This window comes from Haliotis cracherodii, unplaced genomic scaffold (genome assembly GCF_022045235.1).
Source record: "Haliotis cracherodii isolate W230 unplaced genomic scaffold, xgHalCrac1.p SCAF_6, whole genome shotgun sequence".
Taxonomy (NCBI): Eukaryota; Metazoa; Mollusca; class Gastropoda; order Lepetellida; family Haliotidae; genus Haliotis; species Haliotis cracherodii.
Window position 1 is genome coordinate 15,404,224 of NW_027266319.1, and position 18,003 is coordinate 15,422,226.

The 18,003-nt window shown below is 41.6% G+C and overlaps 1 protein-coding gene across 1 annotated transcript; it reads left to right on the forward strand.

Moving 5' to 3' along the window:
- Positions 1 to 2,926: 2,926 nt before the first annotated feature.
- Positions 2,927 to 11,763, forward strand: LOC139445033 (uncharacterized). The gene is made up of 6 exons (XM_071226094.1): positions 2,927 to 3,005; positions 3,639 to 3,764; positions 5,206 to 5,447; positions 7,765 to 7,900; positions 9,528 to 9,866; positions 10,811 to 11,763. Exons 2-6 carry the CDS (start codon positions 3,665 to 3,667, stop codon positions 11,701 to 11,703), a joined length of 1,710 nt encoding a protein of 569 aa, XP_071082195.1. The 5' UTR covers positions 2,927 to 3,005; positions 3,639 to 3,664; the 3' UTR covers positions 11,704 to 11,763.
- Positions 11,764 to 18,003: the final 6,240 nt, after the last annotated feature.

Sequence of the window (18,003 nt, forward strand, 5' to 3'; positions counted from 1 at the left end):
CGATGACCTAAATATTTCAATTGTCAGGACCTTACCTTGCTAGGCTATACTAGTCGATAACAGCAACACGCCGTCGTGTTGTGACACACCTGTCTGTCACTGTTCTTTTTCATTATCAATTTACAACCAATAATTATACTTAACGCCAGTAGAGACCTCACGGTGTTGTATTTTTAACACAATTTGACGCAGTGTTGAAAAGGGTTAGCAGTTATTCGATACATAGTAAAGTTTTCATCAGAACCACTACGAAAAGACTCTAAAGCGAGTATGATTGTGTTATCTTGTCAGATACCATGTCCTGATAGTCTGCAAGCCATCTCAATATTTGTTTGTTGTTTACTCTCACATACATACCCCAACTACATACAGACGGCCTGTAAACAATCGAGTCAGGGCCACACAACGATGTGATTGATATTATCATCGATGCGGTGCTGTACACTCCAACTAAGAATTATCTTTCACTTTTATGCGTTATTACTTAAATAATTGGGGGCAGGGGTGGCCCAGTCGTCTCAGGCGCCGCAATAATTCGCTGTGCAGAGTTGCTTCCCTTGGGTACACCTATGTGGGTTCGAATCACGGTTCGCTCGATCATGTTTCTAGGTTTGTGAGCACCAGAGCAGTGCTCGTGGGTTTCACAAAAGTGGTAAACTTCTGTCTTTCCTCTCACATTAAGCTGACACGGCGTTATATAACTGGAATGTTGTTCAAAGCGACGTTAAACCCAACTGACACTCACCAAGATTGTGTATAATCTAACTAAAAATATATCGGAAAATCATTTGAAAATGAAATCATTACTTCAATATTAAGAAGAAACATCCACTCTGGTATCTTACAGGGAGTGAGTATGGTTTTACGCCGCTTTTATCAATATTCCTGCAATATCATGGCGGGTGACACCGGAAAAGGGCTAACACATTGTACTCATGTAGGGAATCGAACCCGGGTCTTCGGCGGGACGATCCAACGCTGTAACCACTAGGCTACCCCACCGCCCCGCCATCTTACAGATGGCCACGTATGGCGAAACTGTCGCTCCACATTGTACAGAGCGTTATACACAAGTACCCATAAACTCTGTGGCACAGTGTGTTTCCTGGTGGTATCGAGGGCTCACGAGAAACAGGCGTTGTTTATGACTGCAGTTTAGTGGTTTACAACCTTGCATATTCTGACCCGGGACTCATGTCAACGTGTGAGTCACCAGCCCATCAAACGTGATATTACCCATACAATTGGTGGCACGGAAGTACATCTTGACTTGTTAATGCGCAAGGTAAGAATATTAATTGGACCTGTGAAGATCCCGGTTAGTATAGGTCTTCAGCAACCCATGCTTGCCGTAAAAGGCGACTATGCTTGTCAAAAGAGGCGACTAACGGGATCGGGTGGTCAGGCTCGCTGACTTGCTTTATGCATGTTATCGATCCCATTTGCGTGGATCGATGCCCATGATATCAATCACTGTATTGTCTGGCCCAGACTCGATTATTTACAGACCGCCGTCTTATAGCTGGAATATTGCTGAGTTCGGCGTTAAACAACAAACAAACAAACAAAACAAACACGTTTAACATTGCCCTTGTGAATACACTTCGGCACAATGTACAAGCCGCAATGAGGCTATATTCCAGCCGTAAACAATCGCATCTGAACCAGCAGACCCTGCAGACCCAGCAGACCAATGGGTGCGGTGATGGGTACCCTAGTGGTTAAGGCGTTAGCTCAGCACGCCGAAGACCCGGGTTCGATTTTCCACATGGGTAAATTGTGTGAAGTCCATTTATGGTGTCCGAGGCCGTGATATTGCTGGAATATTGCTAAAAGCGGCGGAAAACCATACTCACTCACGCATACCAATGGGTGATAGCACGAGTAACGTTCTCTGTCGTCGCTGTAATCATCCTTGCCACACATTGTGACCACTCAATCGTCAGTGGAGTCGCCTCTTGCGTCGAAAAGTGTTTTTACTGAGATCTATTCTTCACGGAAATAACTAAAACCCGGAAGGCGCCGTGTGGATGTAACAGTGTGCGAGTCAGACTGAAGGTTGAAGGGCACTTTTGCGTAATCAAAGATGTGTATGTGGATCTATATACGTCAATGGTGTACTTAACTATATGACAGGGGACAGAAACCCCAAAAAATTTCACGTCTTCGTAGCGTTTACAAAGTTCAGCAAAAACTAGGCTAAAGGCCGTGTTTTCTTATATATTTCTGATAAGAATTAACGAAAACCCGCATGTAATATGTCCGGGGTTGGTTGGTTTGTTGTTTACCGCCACACTCACCAATATTCCAGTTATATGACTGCGGCCTGTAAATAATCGAGTCTGGACTAGACAATCCAGTGATTGTTATCATGAGCATCGACCTACGCAATTCGGAACGATGACATGCATCAACCAAGTCAGTGGGCCTGACCACCCGATCACGTTAGTCGCCTCAACAAGCATGGGTTGCTGAAGACTTATTCTACCCGGTTCTTCCCCGGGGTGGAATTATTAAGTTATCATACCTAGTATTTCAGGTAAACATTTTGTGCTGATAATTTACGAGTGTCCGAAATGGCTGCCAGACCGTCATCTCGTGGTGTGTTCGTTAATTTGACTGGGACTTTCTCGGTTAATGAATTTCCGCTTGGTATTACCTACGTGGCCTTTGGTCAAATGGTCCAATCATTATATTTCTAAAGATTGAACTAGATTAATTATTAAATATATTTAATTTATCCTAATTATAAAGAGACAGGATATGTATGTCCAGAGACGAGTGATCAAACACACATTCTGTAGAACAGCCACTGATAACATGACCGCAGGCAGTTTCAAGTGGACTCCGTGGCTACAGCGAGCGTCTCTTGCATACACACCTGAGTTTTATCGACTAGAGTCACCTGTTGTGTCTCACCTGGGGAGCTATTTATAGAAAATGCAAATGGCGTCTGGATAGGAAGTGGTTGACACTTTGAATGTCCCAAAGACGTATTTGGAAAGGTAAGCAATGTTAAACGACATCCAACATGTTGATATTGTTACCAAGTCGCTGGAACACCTGAGTATTACCATGGTGAGACACAGGAATACCAACCCAGCTTGTGTGTTGGTTTTGTTCAGAAACGTCATTGCAATTCAAGAATTCAAGCCAAATATTAAACTAACTAGCACCAAATACATTCAGTACAGAAAAACAGACAAATTATTTATTTTATTTTATTATATATTTTGGGGTGTGTGGGTGTAAATCTCAGCCAGGTGGTTGTCATTTGGATAAAGTAGGTATCCTATAGTATGGCATACAGTGAAGACAAACACACAAAACCTTCTTCACTAATGTGATTTTATTCTTAAGTGTACATTATTCTTTGACAAGTATTCATCAACATATCAGATGTTTCATGTCAAGTTTCTTCTTCTTCTTCTTTACCATTGGGGGCGGTCGGGTAGCCTAGTGGTTAAAGCGTTCACTCGTCACGCAGAAGACCCGGGTTCGATTTCCGACATGGGTACAATGTGTGAAGCCCATTTCTGGTGTCCCCCGCTGTGATATTGCTGGAATATTGCTAAAAGTGGCGTAAAACCATACACACTCACTCACTCACAGTTAGATTACCTATTTTTGTTTTACAGGTATGTCATAAGGAAAGTCCCGAAACATGGATCCCCACTGGACTGTGCTGGTCATCTTCTTGGTGACCCAGGTGGGCGTGGTCAACCCTCAAGGCTCTGGTCCAGAAGCTACCCAGAACTTCCAGTGTGAGTATACAGTGTTGTATGTCTCATCATCATCATTCAGGTCTTTTCATGGCAATCAACACTTTTCAGTTTTGTGCAGTAAAAATTCTAGTCTTAGGCTAAAAAAATAATCGTCTTGGTTCTCTGGCATCACCTGCATCATCATAAAGTCTGCCGCATGTTCCGTTTTTAATTCCATTTTCAAAAAAAATATAAAAGCACCAATACTTAAAAACAATGCGATCCAATATAGCATTTAATTTCTTCCCTTTACATGAGCACTGCTTTACTGCACATCTCGTGTTATGGTCATGGCGGCAGTAGGAGTTTGTATGCATGTTTATGAAGGGAGGCCCTTTCCCAGGTTGATGGTACACAACTGTTTATTTGGTTATATACTCATTTGAAGAAGCAAAAAAAAAGACTCCTCAGCCCGATCGCACTATATTTTAAAAAGTTTTTGCCTGAGAACCAATTCTTTTCTTTTTCAAGCCTAAATAATAGTTATCAACATTAATCATAGTGAGCTCTCTGTCCGTGATGCCTCCCAGTCTTCTGCCTGCATAAAACAAAAGGAAAAATATCTCAGTTTAAGACTATTATTTTATACTTATTCGTCTAATGCCAGTCATCTAAGGCGCCACCTATGATTGTGGGTTTGAATCCCAGTTCGCCCCGATTATGTTTCTAGGTTTGTCAGCACCATACCCATGCTCGTGGGTTTCACCAAAGTGGTAAACATCTGAGACCTGCATCACTTCGGGCTTTCCTCCCACATTAAGCTGACACGCCGCCATATAACTGTAATACTGTTAAAAGCGGCGTTAAATCCAACTCACTCATTCACTCTTATTCGTCTATCAACAGGTATATATGACACCTAACTGTTCTCATTAACAGAGTTTCATTTAAATCAGAGACCATATACCGATACATGGTCTCTGATTTAAAGTGAGATATTCTCAATAAAAATCTTTCGTAAGCATGGTAAGGAGAATTCCAGTGAGAGAAAATAATATGATCCGTTGTCTGCACCATGGTATTTCCATAACTCAGCTGTCTTTTCACAGACCCACATGCTATGAATTAATGTTCTGCAATGTATGTAACCGACCCGTGAAGATCCGGGGTAGAATAGATCTTCAGCAACCCATGCCTGCCGTAAAAGGCGACTAGGCTTGTTGTAAGAGGCAACTAACGGGATCGGGTGGTCAGACTCGGTGACTTGGTTGATGCATGTCATTGATCCCAATTGCGTGGATCGATGCTCATGATATTAATCACTAGAGTGTCTTGTCCAGACCCACTTATTTACAGACCGCTGTCATATAGCTGGAATATTGGTGAGTGCGATGTTAAACAACCAAACAACCAAACAACCAACCAATGCATGCAACCCGACTCACCATCACCCATACAACCTTGAATCTACTGGTTGTGTTATTTTGCTGTATGCTTGCAGTTTACATGGACACTACTCGAGACTGCAATGGACCAGTGTACAATGTGTTTGACAAGCAGGCTGTACTGAGAGGCCAGAGTTCAGCATCTATACAACAAAGTCCTCTTACATGTACAATAAAGTTGAACACGGAGAACAACTTTGAGAAGACGACATTCCGGGTGACTGTCAATGCCATGAACATTGATGATTGTGATGTCACTTTTGCAATATACGATGGAGAGCCGGGGCAGCCATTGATAGTAAGTTACCATGGTAACCTTCAAAAAGTGCCGATTCAGCTGGTTTTTTAGAAAGGTCTGTTTTTAACATACAAGTGTTAAATGAGGGCAATAATCTGTAGAGCATCAGAGCTCAGATAAACTGTGTATTTGTGTAAAATATGCAAAATAATTTGCCATTACCCAGTTAATTTTAGTTGCTTGTGTACCAATATGCATGAAAAATGTCCCAAACCCAATTATATAAGACCCGTGAAGATCTGGGGGTAGAATAGGTCTTCAGAAACCCATGCTTGCCATTAATTGCGACTATACTTGTCCTAAGAAGCGACTAACGGGATCGGTCAGGCTCGCTGACTTGCTTGATGAATGTCATTGTATCCCAATTGGGGTGGATCGATGCTCATGATGTCAATCACTGGATTGTCTAGTCCAGACTCGATTATTTACAGACCGCTGTCATATAGCTGGAATATTGCTGAGTGAGGTGTTAAACAACAAACAAACAAACAAACAAACCCAATTATATAACAAGACTGGACGTAAGTACCCAAAGTAGCCTTTTCAGCTTCCATGCCTATATTTCTTTACAGATCATTATTTATTATGCAAAGTATATCCTCTGTGGCTCAGAATATTTTCTGGAACCCTTAGCATTATACCTTAGGTAGTCATCTTGGTTTGGTTGAACTTTATCACCATTTGAGTTAGTAATAGTATTGTATTTGTGAGTGAGTATGGTTATACGTCACTTTTTATATGGGCTTCACATATTGTGCCCATGTCGGGAATCAAACCAGGGTCTTCGGCGTGACGAGCGAACGCTTTAACCACTTGGCGACCCAACTACCCCTAGTTTTTGAATGCAAATAATGTATAAAAAATTGAAATGTATGAATATTGTGTATGCTTCAAAAGGATCCGTGTATGACCTGTAATTATGCACCACTGCCTCAGGTTAGATGGGTGGCCCAGTCTAAGTCACCACAATTCACAGTGCAGACTTGCATCCTTTAGGCATGCCAGAAACCTATGATCGTAAGTTCGAATCCTGGGGGGCCAAGGGTGGCCCAGTCGTCTAAGGCGCTGCGATTCGCTGTGCAGAGTTGCGTCCCTATGACGCACCAGAAACCTATGATTGTGGGTTCGAATCCAGGTTCGCCCCAATTATGTTTCTAGGTTTGTCAGCACCATACCCTTGCTTGTGGGTTTCACCAAAGTGGTAAACGTCTGAGACCTGCATTACTTCGGGCTTTCCTCCCACATTAAGCTGACACGCCGTGATATAACCATGATAACTGGAATACTGTTAAAAGTGGCGTTAAACCCAACTCACTCACTTACTTACTCGAATCCTAGTTTGTGCCTATTATGTTTCTAGGTTTATCAGCTCCATACCCGTGCTCGTGGGTTTTGCCAAAGTAGTAAATGTCTGAGACCTGCATCACTTTGGGCCACCCTCCCACATGAAGCTGACACACCGCGATATAACTGGATACCTGTTCAAAGCTGTTCAAAGCGGTGTTACAGCCAAATCACTCACTCTTTCACTCAAAGTAATGTTAATTGCTCTTTGGTGTTTTCTGTTCAACCCAGCAGATAGCAATATTTTGGACCAGGCAATCCAATGATTGACTTCGTGAACATCAATCCGAGCAATTGAGACACCTTCACATGCAATCAACCAAATAAAGTCACTGAGCTTGATAGTGTGAGTGAGTTGAATTTAATGCCGTTTTTAACATTATTCCAGTTAAATCACGGCGTGTCAGCTTAATGTGGGAGAAAAGCCTGACGCGATGCAGGCCTAAGACGTTTACCACTTCGGTGAAACCCACGAGCACGGGTATGGTGCTGACAAACCTAGAAACATAATTGGGGTGAACCAGGATTCGAACTTACAATCATAGGTTTCCTGTGTGCCCAAGGGACGCAACTGTGCACAGCGAATCGCGGCGCCTTAGACGACTGGGCCACCCGTGCCCCCTCACTGAGCTTGACCACCTGGTCCATTTAGTCACCTCTTATGACAAGCACAGGTTGCTGGGGACCGATATTTTCACCCCCATGCTTGGCATAAAAGCATACGAAAATGAGATTCATTTGTCAAGATGGTCGGCCAGGGTAATTAACATTAATCACTGATTGTTGATCATGAATTCAGGCACAATTGTTTTTGTTTGGCCCAGACTTGATTTATTTAAAATCAGTCACGAAAATGCTGGAACATTGCTGACTGCCATGTAAAACAACATTAACTCACTCCATGTTGCCATGGTTACTGGTTTATTCATTATGACACTGTTGCCTTTAACCCTGGTTTTGTTGTTATATCCAGGATTCCTATGACTGCAACAAAGGTAAAACTCGCACCGAAATGTTCACGACTGGAAATCGAGTGTCCTTTGTGTTGACCAGACGTGATGAACGAAACACGAGATATGACATTGAGGTGATAGCTAAACCACTCGTAGGTAAGTGCCATGTTGCATGTGTGTAACGACTTTTGTAAAGAAATAATGGGATGTATACAAAGGGAATTGTGTGTGACATGACATACTAGAGGTTCACAGAATTAACTGTATACAGCAATTTGAAATACCAATGAATATGTATCACAATACGTTGGACAAATACCGACATATTGCGTTTTTAAAATCATGCATATTGTCTGAAATTTTCCTCTTGTTGGCAACGTTTACATCAGTGCTAAGTCTCCCACCAGAGAGCAAATCTAAAATATTAACAGGTGGACATGTTAATCTTTTTAAAGAAAAATCTGAAATGAACACTTTTTTATTCTTGGCCTTCTTTTGGCTGCTGAAAGTGTTGACTCCTGTGTAAAGTCTGTTGGTACTGTCAGGGATTTTTCAGTACAGAATTAAAGAATACATCAAGTCATTTAGGGTATTTTTGTTCAGGCTCATATCAAATTACAGATGAAAGAACGCATGCAATTTATCGTGATATATATCACAATACATTAATAATTATTGCAATATATATTATAGGCATAAAAGGGTAATATATATTTAGATAATTAACAAGTAATTAAAGTAATTAATAAGCATTAAGATACATTCTGATTCTATAAAAGATCAAGAGGGAGAGTTGGGGTCGGTAAGTCGGGAATATGTATATGTATAATACCGGCAGCTCTGGTTAGTTGAAGACTACGGGAGCATGCCTGGCCACGAGCATCCAGGGATGAGGGCAGTAGGTCGAGGGATATACATTAACGAAAAATGATTAACAGATGAAAAATAGATAGAGGGGTAAAATAGAGTTGGGAGGTACGGGAACGTCAGGGACTTTGGACATATATGGCCTGAGGGGGGGAAATAGCCCGAATTCCAAAGGGTGAGGAGTTACATGATAGCAAGTCCGAATAAGGTTCTGGTTATTAGAGAAGAGTGGGGAAGAACGACCTAAGGTAAGGGGGGAAAGGTGTTTGACCAATGAAATAGGAAAAAATGGGTAAAACCTTGACGTAGGCTGGGGGGTAAAAAGACAGGGAGACCCAAGGTTCGGGGAGACTGGAGGATCCCAATTGAGCACCACGATCTCGACCTTACTCTGAAAAACACCAGTTTACACCTCCAGTATTTCGGCCAGGGCTGAAGCTTTGCGGCTAAAGTCCATAAACCATCGTGACCAGAAGTTGGTGATCAATCTTATAGGATTGAATAAACAGCCATCAACGAAAGAAAACTCTTTGTGCTCATTGGGAGAACTACGGTAATTCATCCAAGGCCCTCGGGTACTGACCTTGTACCTCTCGTAACATCCCAGTCTGTCAGCACCAAGAACGAGGGGATTACCGTGGTACAGGTGAGGAGGTAACGACTGTTACACTCCGGTTAATTAACACCAATTAACACCTGTAATTAAGGGGCAAAAAGTACCTTGGAAATATATTGCGATACAAAAAATCAGGCCATTACCCCTTGACGTTTTACATGATAGACTCTGTTAAGTGTTGTTCATGCTATCAACCACTGGTTTGCCTTCCTTGGCATTAATGTTAATATGCCACTGCGATAATTTCAATGTTACCATGGTAACACAACATTCACTCCTTTGTAAACATACTTGTTTCAGCTGGCCAGGATCCAGGATACGAGAATGGATTTGGTGATGATTACGGCTACTACAACAGGCTTGTCCCCAACATGGTCATCTACATCATCGTCGGCGTCTTGTTCTTCATCATCATCGTCGTCATCATCATCGTGGGTATTGTCTGTCACAGAAGGCACAAAGGCCTGAACAAGCCGGCGGAGCACTACAACATCTCCTACATCAACACTGGCACCAGCCGCGGGCCAGCCAGCACCAACACAAGAAACTGGGTGAGCACGTCGAGGACCTCCCTGCAGCGGGATCGCAACCACAAACACAGGCACCACAGTGATGATGACAGCGTGTTTGATGGGTCAGGTTGGTTGACATCAACAATTGTTTCATAAACAGGGCCCCGTTCCACAAAGCGATCTTAGCGCTACGATTGTCGTAAGTCAGTGTTAAAGAATGGGAGTCAACTTAGTGCTAACATCACTTTGTGGAACGGGGCCCTGGTCTGTAGGGAAGTCTTTGATAGGCATTTAGAAGTTGAATGGGGCAAGAAGTATCCCTGGCACATCATTACAAGCAAGAAAGAAGTTGTTGTCCAGAAAGAAGTTCATGTCTGCTCTTCTGTGCAATCTTTCAGTTTGTGAGTGAGGGAGTATGGTTCAGGATTTTGTCCCATATCAAGCAGGCAAGCCAAAATTGAAGCCATAATATAACTGGAATGGAGTTCCAAGTGGCGTAAAAACAACTCCCTCAATCTCTTCTTTCGGGGGGTGGGGTGTTGTTGAAAAGTTAGTTACTCAGTTATTTACTGCATGATTGAAATGGTTAGGTCTAAATGGGCTGTCAAACTGGATCTTTGAAGTACAATTATTGTAATACTCAGAAGTTTCTTTCAATCTGAAACCACAATTTTATAAAATCTTTCAGCATTATCAATTATTAGTAAAATATTAGTTGGGGCGGTCGGGTAGCCTAGTGGTTAAAGCATTTGCTCATCATGCCAAAGACCTAGGTTTGATTCCCAACGTGGGTACAATGTGTGAAGCCCATTTCTGGTGTCTCCGGCTGTGATATTGCTGGAATATTGCTAAAAGCGGGATAAAACCTTTTCACACACTCACTTAAAACATTTGTCAATAATAGAATATTATAATAGCAATATAGAAAATGCTCTAGCATTATTAATAAAGAGCACTCTGTATATTAACTCTGTGTAATTAACATTCATTGTCAAAAAGCAATTATAAAGGTAATTAGCTTTGGTATTAACAAATCATCTTACTTCTGACATTTCATCCCTTACCCTTCAGTCGATTCAATGCCAAGTAAGAAGAGGTACGATGCTGATAAGTCATTTGACACTTACCAGTCCGGGGGTAGGAACTACCGACCTGATAGACACGATGTGAAACAAGACAGATACAGGAACCCCTCCTACGATGATGAGCATCCACCAAATAGATTCATCCAGCGAGAAATAACACCTCGCGTCAAATCCAAGCCACAGAAGTATGAGCCGGAGGAGGAAGAAGATGAGGTGGAATCAGTGGGAGTTGGACCTGATGAGGAAGAAGAGGAGGAGGTGGAGGAGGTGGAAGAAGAAGAGACAGAGGAAGAAGAAGAAGAAGAGGAGGAAGAGGAGGAGGAGGATGGTGACGACCAGGAAGATGCTGGTGAACCATCACAGCCGCAGCCTCTCAGCCTGCCTGAACATCCACCTCCACGTCTCGGGCATCCTTCCATGTCAGGGATCCCTCAGCCCATACCCAGACACCCTCATGACCAGCCCCACTCCTACCCAGCAGATCCTCGCCACATGCCAGTGAACCCTCAGCAGATGGCTGGACCCTACGGTCCACGCTTTGTGATGTACCCAGGTCAGCCTGGACCTCAGTTCATGCCCATGGCTCCAGGACCGGGCCAGTTCCAGCCGATTCAGGGGCACCCGAATATGCCCCCTCCAAGGTATCCAGGTGATGGTGGACAACAACAACCACAGAAGCCTTATGAAGTGAAGCCCAGTGATCCCCCGATCTACTCCTACTTGGTCCAAAGAGGCTACCACCCAGTTGATGGGCGGGAATCCCCTGTCAGTGTCTCCACCAATGCCAGCGGACACTCTGGCACCCGTCTTATTCAGCCTGACGACTCGGATATGTCCTCCCATAATTTGGCTGCTGGCGTTGAGTTTATGAGGCGATGATAAGTTGATTAGCAAATACAATATCAGGATGTACACGTAAGTACTGAAGTATCAGTATTGTGACTATTGTGACTAGATTAGGACATTTTTGGATGTTTGAGTCAAGGGATCTGTTAGTAATGTACATGAGCAGTCTACCAGTGTGTCCAATGACCAGACGTTTACTAGATTACCTCCTCTGTTATTTGTACTTGTAATATAGGATATTGTATTCCTTAAAACTATGTATTGCAAACAGGTATTGACCTGAGATCTCACTTGTGGATCACATCTCATGAGCACATCACTGTTGTGGGAAGAGTGAATGGTTTGGAGGATTGCATTGTATAGCTTCATACTAGGGCTGGGACGGGTAACTCGGATACTCGGATACTCGGGTGGTACCTGTGTAGGACCCGGATACCCACAGGACTGCCCAGACCCGTGGTTAGTCACGTGATATATTGCTAAATGACAAAAATTATCTAGAACTTCCATGGTTACACTATAAGTGACTAATGTTCACATATCTTTCTGACTCTGCACGCATTCCTTCTGACTTTATATGTTTGAATAGAGATAAAACTTCAGTCAACATCAGTGAATGCATGACCAGATTGTTTTATACTAAATACATTTTGCCAAGGCTACGGTCAAACAATTCCAAATCAGACTTTTGGACCTATCTGTTAAGACCTACAGCGGGTACCCAGATAGGGTCGGGTAATAGGGGGATGAGTACCCGGGTAGTACGTTTTGACTCGTCCAGCCCTTTTTCATACTCTACATTGTTACTCTTTGCTCACATACAATAAATTTAATCTGATACTTACAGGATGTAGGGCTGGGACGGGTAACTCGGGGTAGTCGGGGCGGGTGGGTCCTGAGTAGGACCCAGGTAACCCCAGAACTACCCGAACCCATGGTTGGTCACTTGATATACTGTTTGATGACGATAACAATAAACCTCCATGGTTTGACTACAAGTTGCCATTGTTCACACTTCTTTCTGACTATGCACGCATTCCGTCTGACTTTTTTAGGTTTGAGTAAAGATAAAGGTCCAGTCAACTTCAGAGTATGCATTATCAGGTCGTTTTGTATGTGTATCTAAATAGTTTTGGCCTGGTCTGTGGTAAAAGAATTCCCATTTGAACAGTTTGTACCCAGCTCTTGAGACCTATAGCGGGTACCCGGGGAGGGGCAGGTAGTAGGGTGTCAGGGAAACCCCAGTTGATAAATTTGGACTCCCAGACCTAACAGAAAGGAATATAAATCTCCTTTTCATGCTTACCAATGCAGGAAAAACACAATGTAAAACACCTTTCTCATCACCATATTTTCAAAATGACCAGATCACCATGTTTTCCCCCTTTTTTCCCACAGTAAACAGAAAACTCATAAGCGTGCAGTGCGACATAGTTCAGACAAGGAAAGATAACTGTTAACATCCCGATAATGTTAATAAATTCATCAAGTTATGTTACAACCCTACTTTTTAACCAGACAAATCCAAATTTTGGTGATTGCTTTGTAAAACAACCATTCATCACATGGATGATGAAACACTGTTTTTGAGTGATGAAGTGGCACAAGCTGCTGTTAAATCAGAACGTGTAATGTCCTCTATGGAGACTAAGGTGCTCCCAAGCTCTATAGCACATTACAGGGGAATGAGGCCTTGAGTGTCCTGCAGAAAGGTTGCGAGTCTGCTAGAGTTTGGCGGATGAATTAGATAGTGTATAGTTATATTAATGGATCTGTTTACCGTTTACTGACATATTCCATTAAGAAATAATTCCAGTAGATTTGTTTGATCTCAAATCTGAATTGCATGTCATGAATAATGGGTGTATTTTCAATACCAAATTTATCAAATGATACTAAGAGGTGAATTACTTGTGAATATCTTGCCATGACACTGAAAGCAATGCATGTACATTTGTATTACTTACGTGTCTCAATAACAAATGCAATTCCTGATAAATCATGTCAGTGTTAATAGCATAAGTATTGCATGTTAATTATGAACTTGGAGAGTAGTCAGTCACATCACATGAGCTTTCAGTGCCCACATTTGCGAGACCCAACCTTTGTTTCCAAGATGAGTTTTGAAATATGCACTGTAAGCAGTGTCCAAAATAGCTGCAAACCTGTCTGCTAGCCTGTTGCTTTCAAAAATTAAGTCGGGCTCAAGATTCTACGATGTCACACAGGCTCCTGAAAATTTAATGGTGATTTGTTTATGTGTAATGAGTATCTATTGATGCTTTTAGCATGTTGAGGTGAACTAGAACAGAAGCCAGTTTTGAATAGTTTACTCTAATTGGCTATACTGTTTCGCACTATACGATTCAGAATCAGAATTTCATATCAGTCCTGTGATACAAATAGTATCTTGTCACTGGAGTAATAAAATAGAATATTTGTCTCATTATTTGCAATTTGGGTATACTTTAGTGATACTGTATTAATAACAATTCTGGAAAAATAAACTGTTGCATATTTAAGTGAGTAAAATCTGTTATTGGCTAATAGCTTTTCTGGCCCACCTGGGTAGCAATATTTTGAGGCTATTTCATACACAGAATATAAGGTCACTACATGATTGGTCAGTAATGAAAGCAATGAAAATCAAGGGCAGGTTTAAAAGTGAGATCGCAAGAATCACAGGAATGATGCAAGGGTTAGTGTAGGTTTACAGAAATCTTTCTCTATGAGGGAATTCGTGAATTAATATTGAAGCTTGTTTGTGCCAGTAGCAGAAAAATTACATGATTAAGGTGTTTTTTGGTGCTGAATGTCATGAATTATGATTTATTTCCTTTACAAGGAATGTTAACAAAAATGATATGCTTTCGACAGATTTTAAACTACAGGAAGTAAAGTTATTGAAGATGTGAACTAGAACAAAAGTTAAAAATAAATATACGTCAATGCATTGTATAACAAGTCTTAATTATCCACCGAAACAGTCCATTGAGCTTAAAAAGCAGAATAGTGAAAATGATACAAATGGATCAATAAGAATCACTGAGGACTCCAGGTGCTCAGAAAAAATGTTTAAGTTTGATGAGAAAATAAAATTGATTCCGACATGTTAGGTTTTCCCGCCAAAATGTCTGAGGCCATAAGTGTGACCTATAGAAGACAAAGCCATGACCTCTATGACATATGCTTTATGTCACAGATTACCATCTTGACCATGATGTCACATGATTGATTGGAAATCCTTCTTATGTAAGATGTCAGAAACAAGATGAGTTTGTTGTGTAATAGAGACCATATTTCATTCTTATGTCCACCATACAAAATCATTCATCATAGTTAAGATTCCTTTTATTCACTAACACACATCATACAGACTTATAAACGAACTTGTAATGGTCACTTTTTCCACCAAATGTTAAGACCATTTTTTTCTTGCATATATTCGTTCATTCCCTAAAATGATTTAATGGTCTTGACAGGTTATGGTAGAGTCAACTCTTCACATGACCAAATATTGAAGTTGGATCATCATTGTTGATTTACCCGTATTTTTTGTACAATTTGTAAATAAAAATTTCATATAAAGATCAACTCATCCCAATAGTTGTTTTTTATACTAAAAGACAAATTGTTGGAGGTTCCAAGATGTTAAAATCTGCATCACACGACCCAGCTTGAGTAAGTGAGTGAGTGAGGGAGCGAGCGAGCACGACCTGATCATGGAGTGATGGAAAGCTATTCTGTCCTGGCATCTCCACAGAGATACGGACCGCCTCCGTGGTCTTGTGGTAGAGCGTCCGCCCGGATAGCGGAAGGTCCACGGTTCGATCCCGAGCTGCGTCATACAAAAAGACGTTAAAAGATTGTACTTGTTGTTACCCTGTCTGGAGCTCGGCATTAAGGGGCTAAAACAAGGACTGGTCGGCTCGGAGTCAGTATACTGTGTCTGAGTGGGGTATTCATGTTAAACTGCGGCATGGTATCTCAGTGAGCTAGCACTATAAATCGGCATCAGTCCGGACTAGTACAAGCAGCCACACACACACATACACGTACATGCACGTTGTTATATAAGTGCAATAATCTTGGACGCGACGTTAAACCCAATTTCACCTCACCTCACCAAAGAGATACGAGCATTGCATGCTGGGGCGATTTTTATGACACTCAATTAGGCTAAGACAAAAAATAAATCAAATATTGAAGATATCATGAGGACCATCTGCAGTGAAATCACAAGCTGAAAGATTGACACCTGTCTTGACATATATTCTCCAAAACAAGTTGGTGAAACCAGGCTTTAAGAAGTCAAGCCCAAACAGCCAATCAAATTGCTGCTCACTTATGCCAGCCACTGGAGGTAAAATTTCTGACCAGAGCATTAGTTCAGAGAGAAGGAAACTGGTAAACTGGTGCTCTTCCATCCAGACAATTCGCCGGTGCACAAATCAGCCATTGCGATGGTTATAATCATCGATAGAGGCTCTGAACTCCTTCTGCCCCCTGCTTGCTCTCTTGATCTGGCTCAGTCAGACTTCTGTTCCCAAACATGAAGACAGACAGGGCGAAACCTATTTCGACTCGTATGATGATAGCATCTCTGGGGAACTTTTGGGGCAGCCAGGAGGACTTCTCCGAAACTGGCATCAAATCCCTCCAATGTCAGTGGCAAAGTGTATCAGTGTAGAAGGGGATTTTGTTGAAATTACATATGTTTCAGCTTAATGTCTTCAGGTCAAATCTTTCTATGTGAAGCTCCGAATGTATCAATCAACCCTCGTAGTTATGACTTATGTGATGATGGTTTTGCAAAGGTGACTTGTGTTTTACTGATGACAGGACCAATAGTGAGTGAGTGAGTGAGTTGGGTTTAACGCTGCTTTTAACATTATTCCAGTTATATCACGACGTGTCACCTTAATGTGGGAGGAAAGCCCGAAATGTTGCAGGGCTTGGACGTTTACCACTTCGGTGAATGGGGTGGTGTAGCCTAGTGGCTAAAGCGTTCGCTCGTCACGCCAAAGACCTGGGTTCGATTCCCCACATGGGTACAATGTGTGAAGCCCATTTCTGGTGTTCCCCGTCATGATATTGCTGGAATATTGCTAAAAGCACTTCGGTGAATCCACACGCTGCGGTATGGTGCTGACAAACCTAGAAACATAATCAGGGCAAACTGGGATTCAAACCCATAATCATAGGTTTCTGGCATGCCCAAGGGACGCAACTCTGTTCAGAGAATCGCGGCACCTTAGACGTCTGTGTCACCCGTGCCCGACAGGACCGATTATGAAGAGGCTTTTATGCCTAGTTTAACATCATTGCATTGAATACAATGTCTAAATACAATATTAAAATATTTAATAAATAAATAAATAAGGACTTTAAGAAATTCCAATTTTCAAAATATTTTTTCCTCAATTTTCAAGTGCATTTCGTATGGAAACTTGATAAATTGTGGTACTAATTACAAATGGGAAATGTTCACAGATTTAATCACTAGCTACCTGACCTGCAGAGTAGAAGATTTGTATAAATACTAGTGCACCTGAAACAAGACTGGCCACAAGATATCCTGCAGGTGACTCATTTGAATGCAAGAGGCTCCCGCAACACGTCAGGCTTGTTGCAAGACTTGACTAAAAGGGACCGTGTTAGCATCAAGGACATGCCATCAAGTATCCTTGATCATGCTTCCAAGCACTGGCTTGTCTGGTCCAGACTTGATTACTTACAAGAATATTGCTGCCTGTGGCATTGAACAACACTCACTCACTCACTCACTTCACATACACAACATATTTGGAATCAAATTCACAGACATCATTGATAAGAGAAACAATTGCACATTTTTTATATCTGTAGGTAGGTATTGAAGTAGGTATTTTCGACTGTTTACTTACCCGGTATCTCTTATTTGCAACATTATAGATCAAATTTGAAATATTTTACAATAAAGATTCATATTCATTCTGAAGTTCACATTTCTTTCTCTTGAGAGGATTGCTGAAATACTATGTGAGTTGTAGAATAAAATGATTAACTACTCCAGTTGCTTACTTTGTCAATAACTATCACAGCTTACATTATCAATAACTATCACAGCTTACATTATCAATAACTATCACAGCTTACATTATCAGTAGCTATTACAGCTTACATTATCAGTAACTATCACAGCTTACATTATCAGTAACTATCACAGCTTACATTATCAATAACTTTCACAGCTTACATTATCAATAACTATCACAGCTTACATTTTCAATAACCTTCACAGCTTACATTATCAATAGCTATCACAGCTTACATTATCAATAACTTTCACAG

Bases quoted from the DNA above. Each gene is read 5' to 3' on its own strand.
- LOC139445033 (XM_071226094.1), top strand. From the start codon at position 3,665: ATGGATCCCCACTGGACTGTGCTGGTCATCTTCTTGGTGACCCAGGTG. The intron at 5,448-7,764 runs GTAAGTTACCAT...TGTTATATCCAG, and splicing joins AGCCGGGGCAGCCATTGATA to GATTCCTATGACTGCAACAA. The intron at 9,867-10,810 runs GTTGGTTGACAT...CTTACCCTTCAG, and splicing joins CAGCGTGTTTGATGGGTCAG to TCGATTCAATGCCAAGTAAG.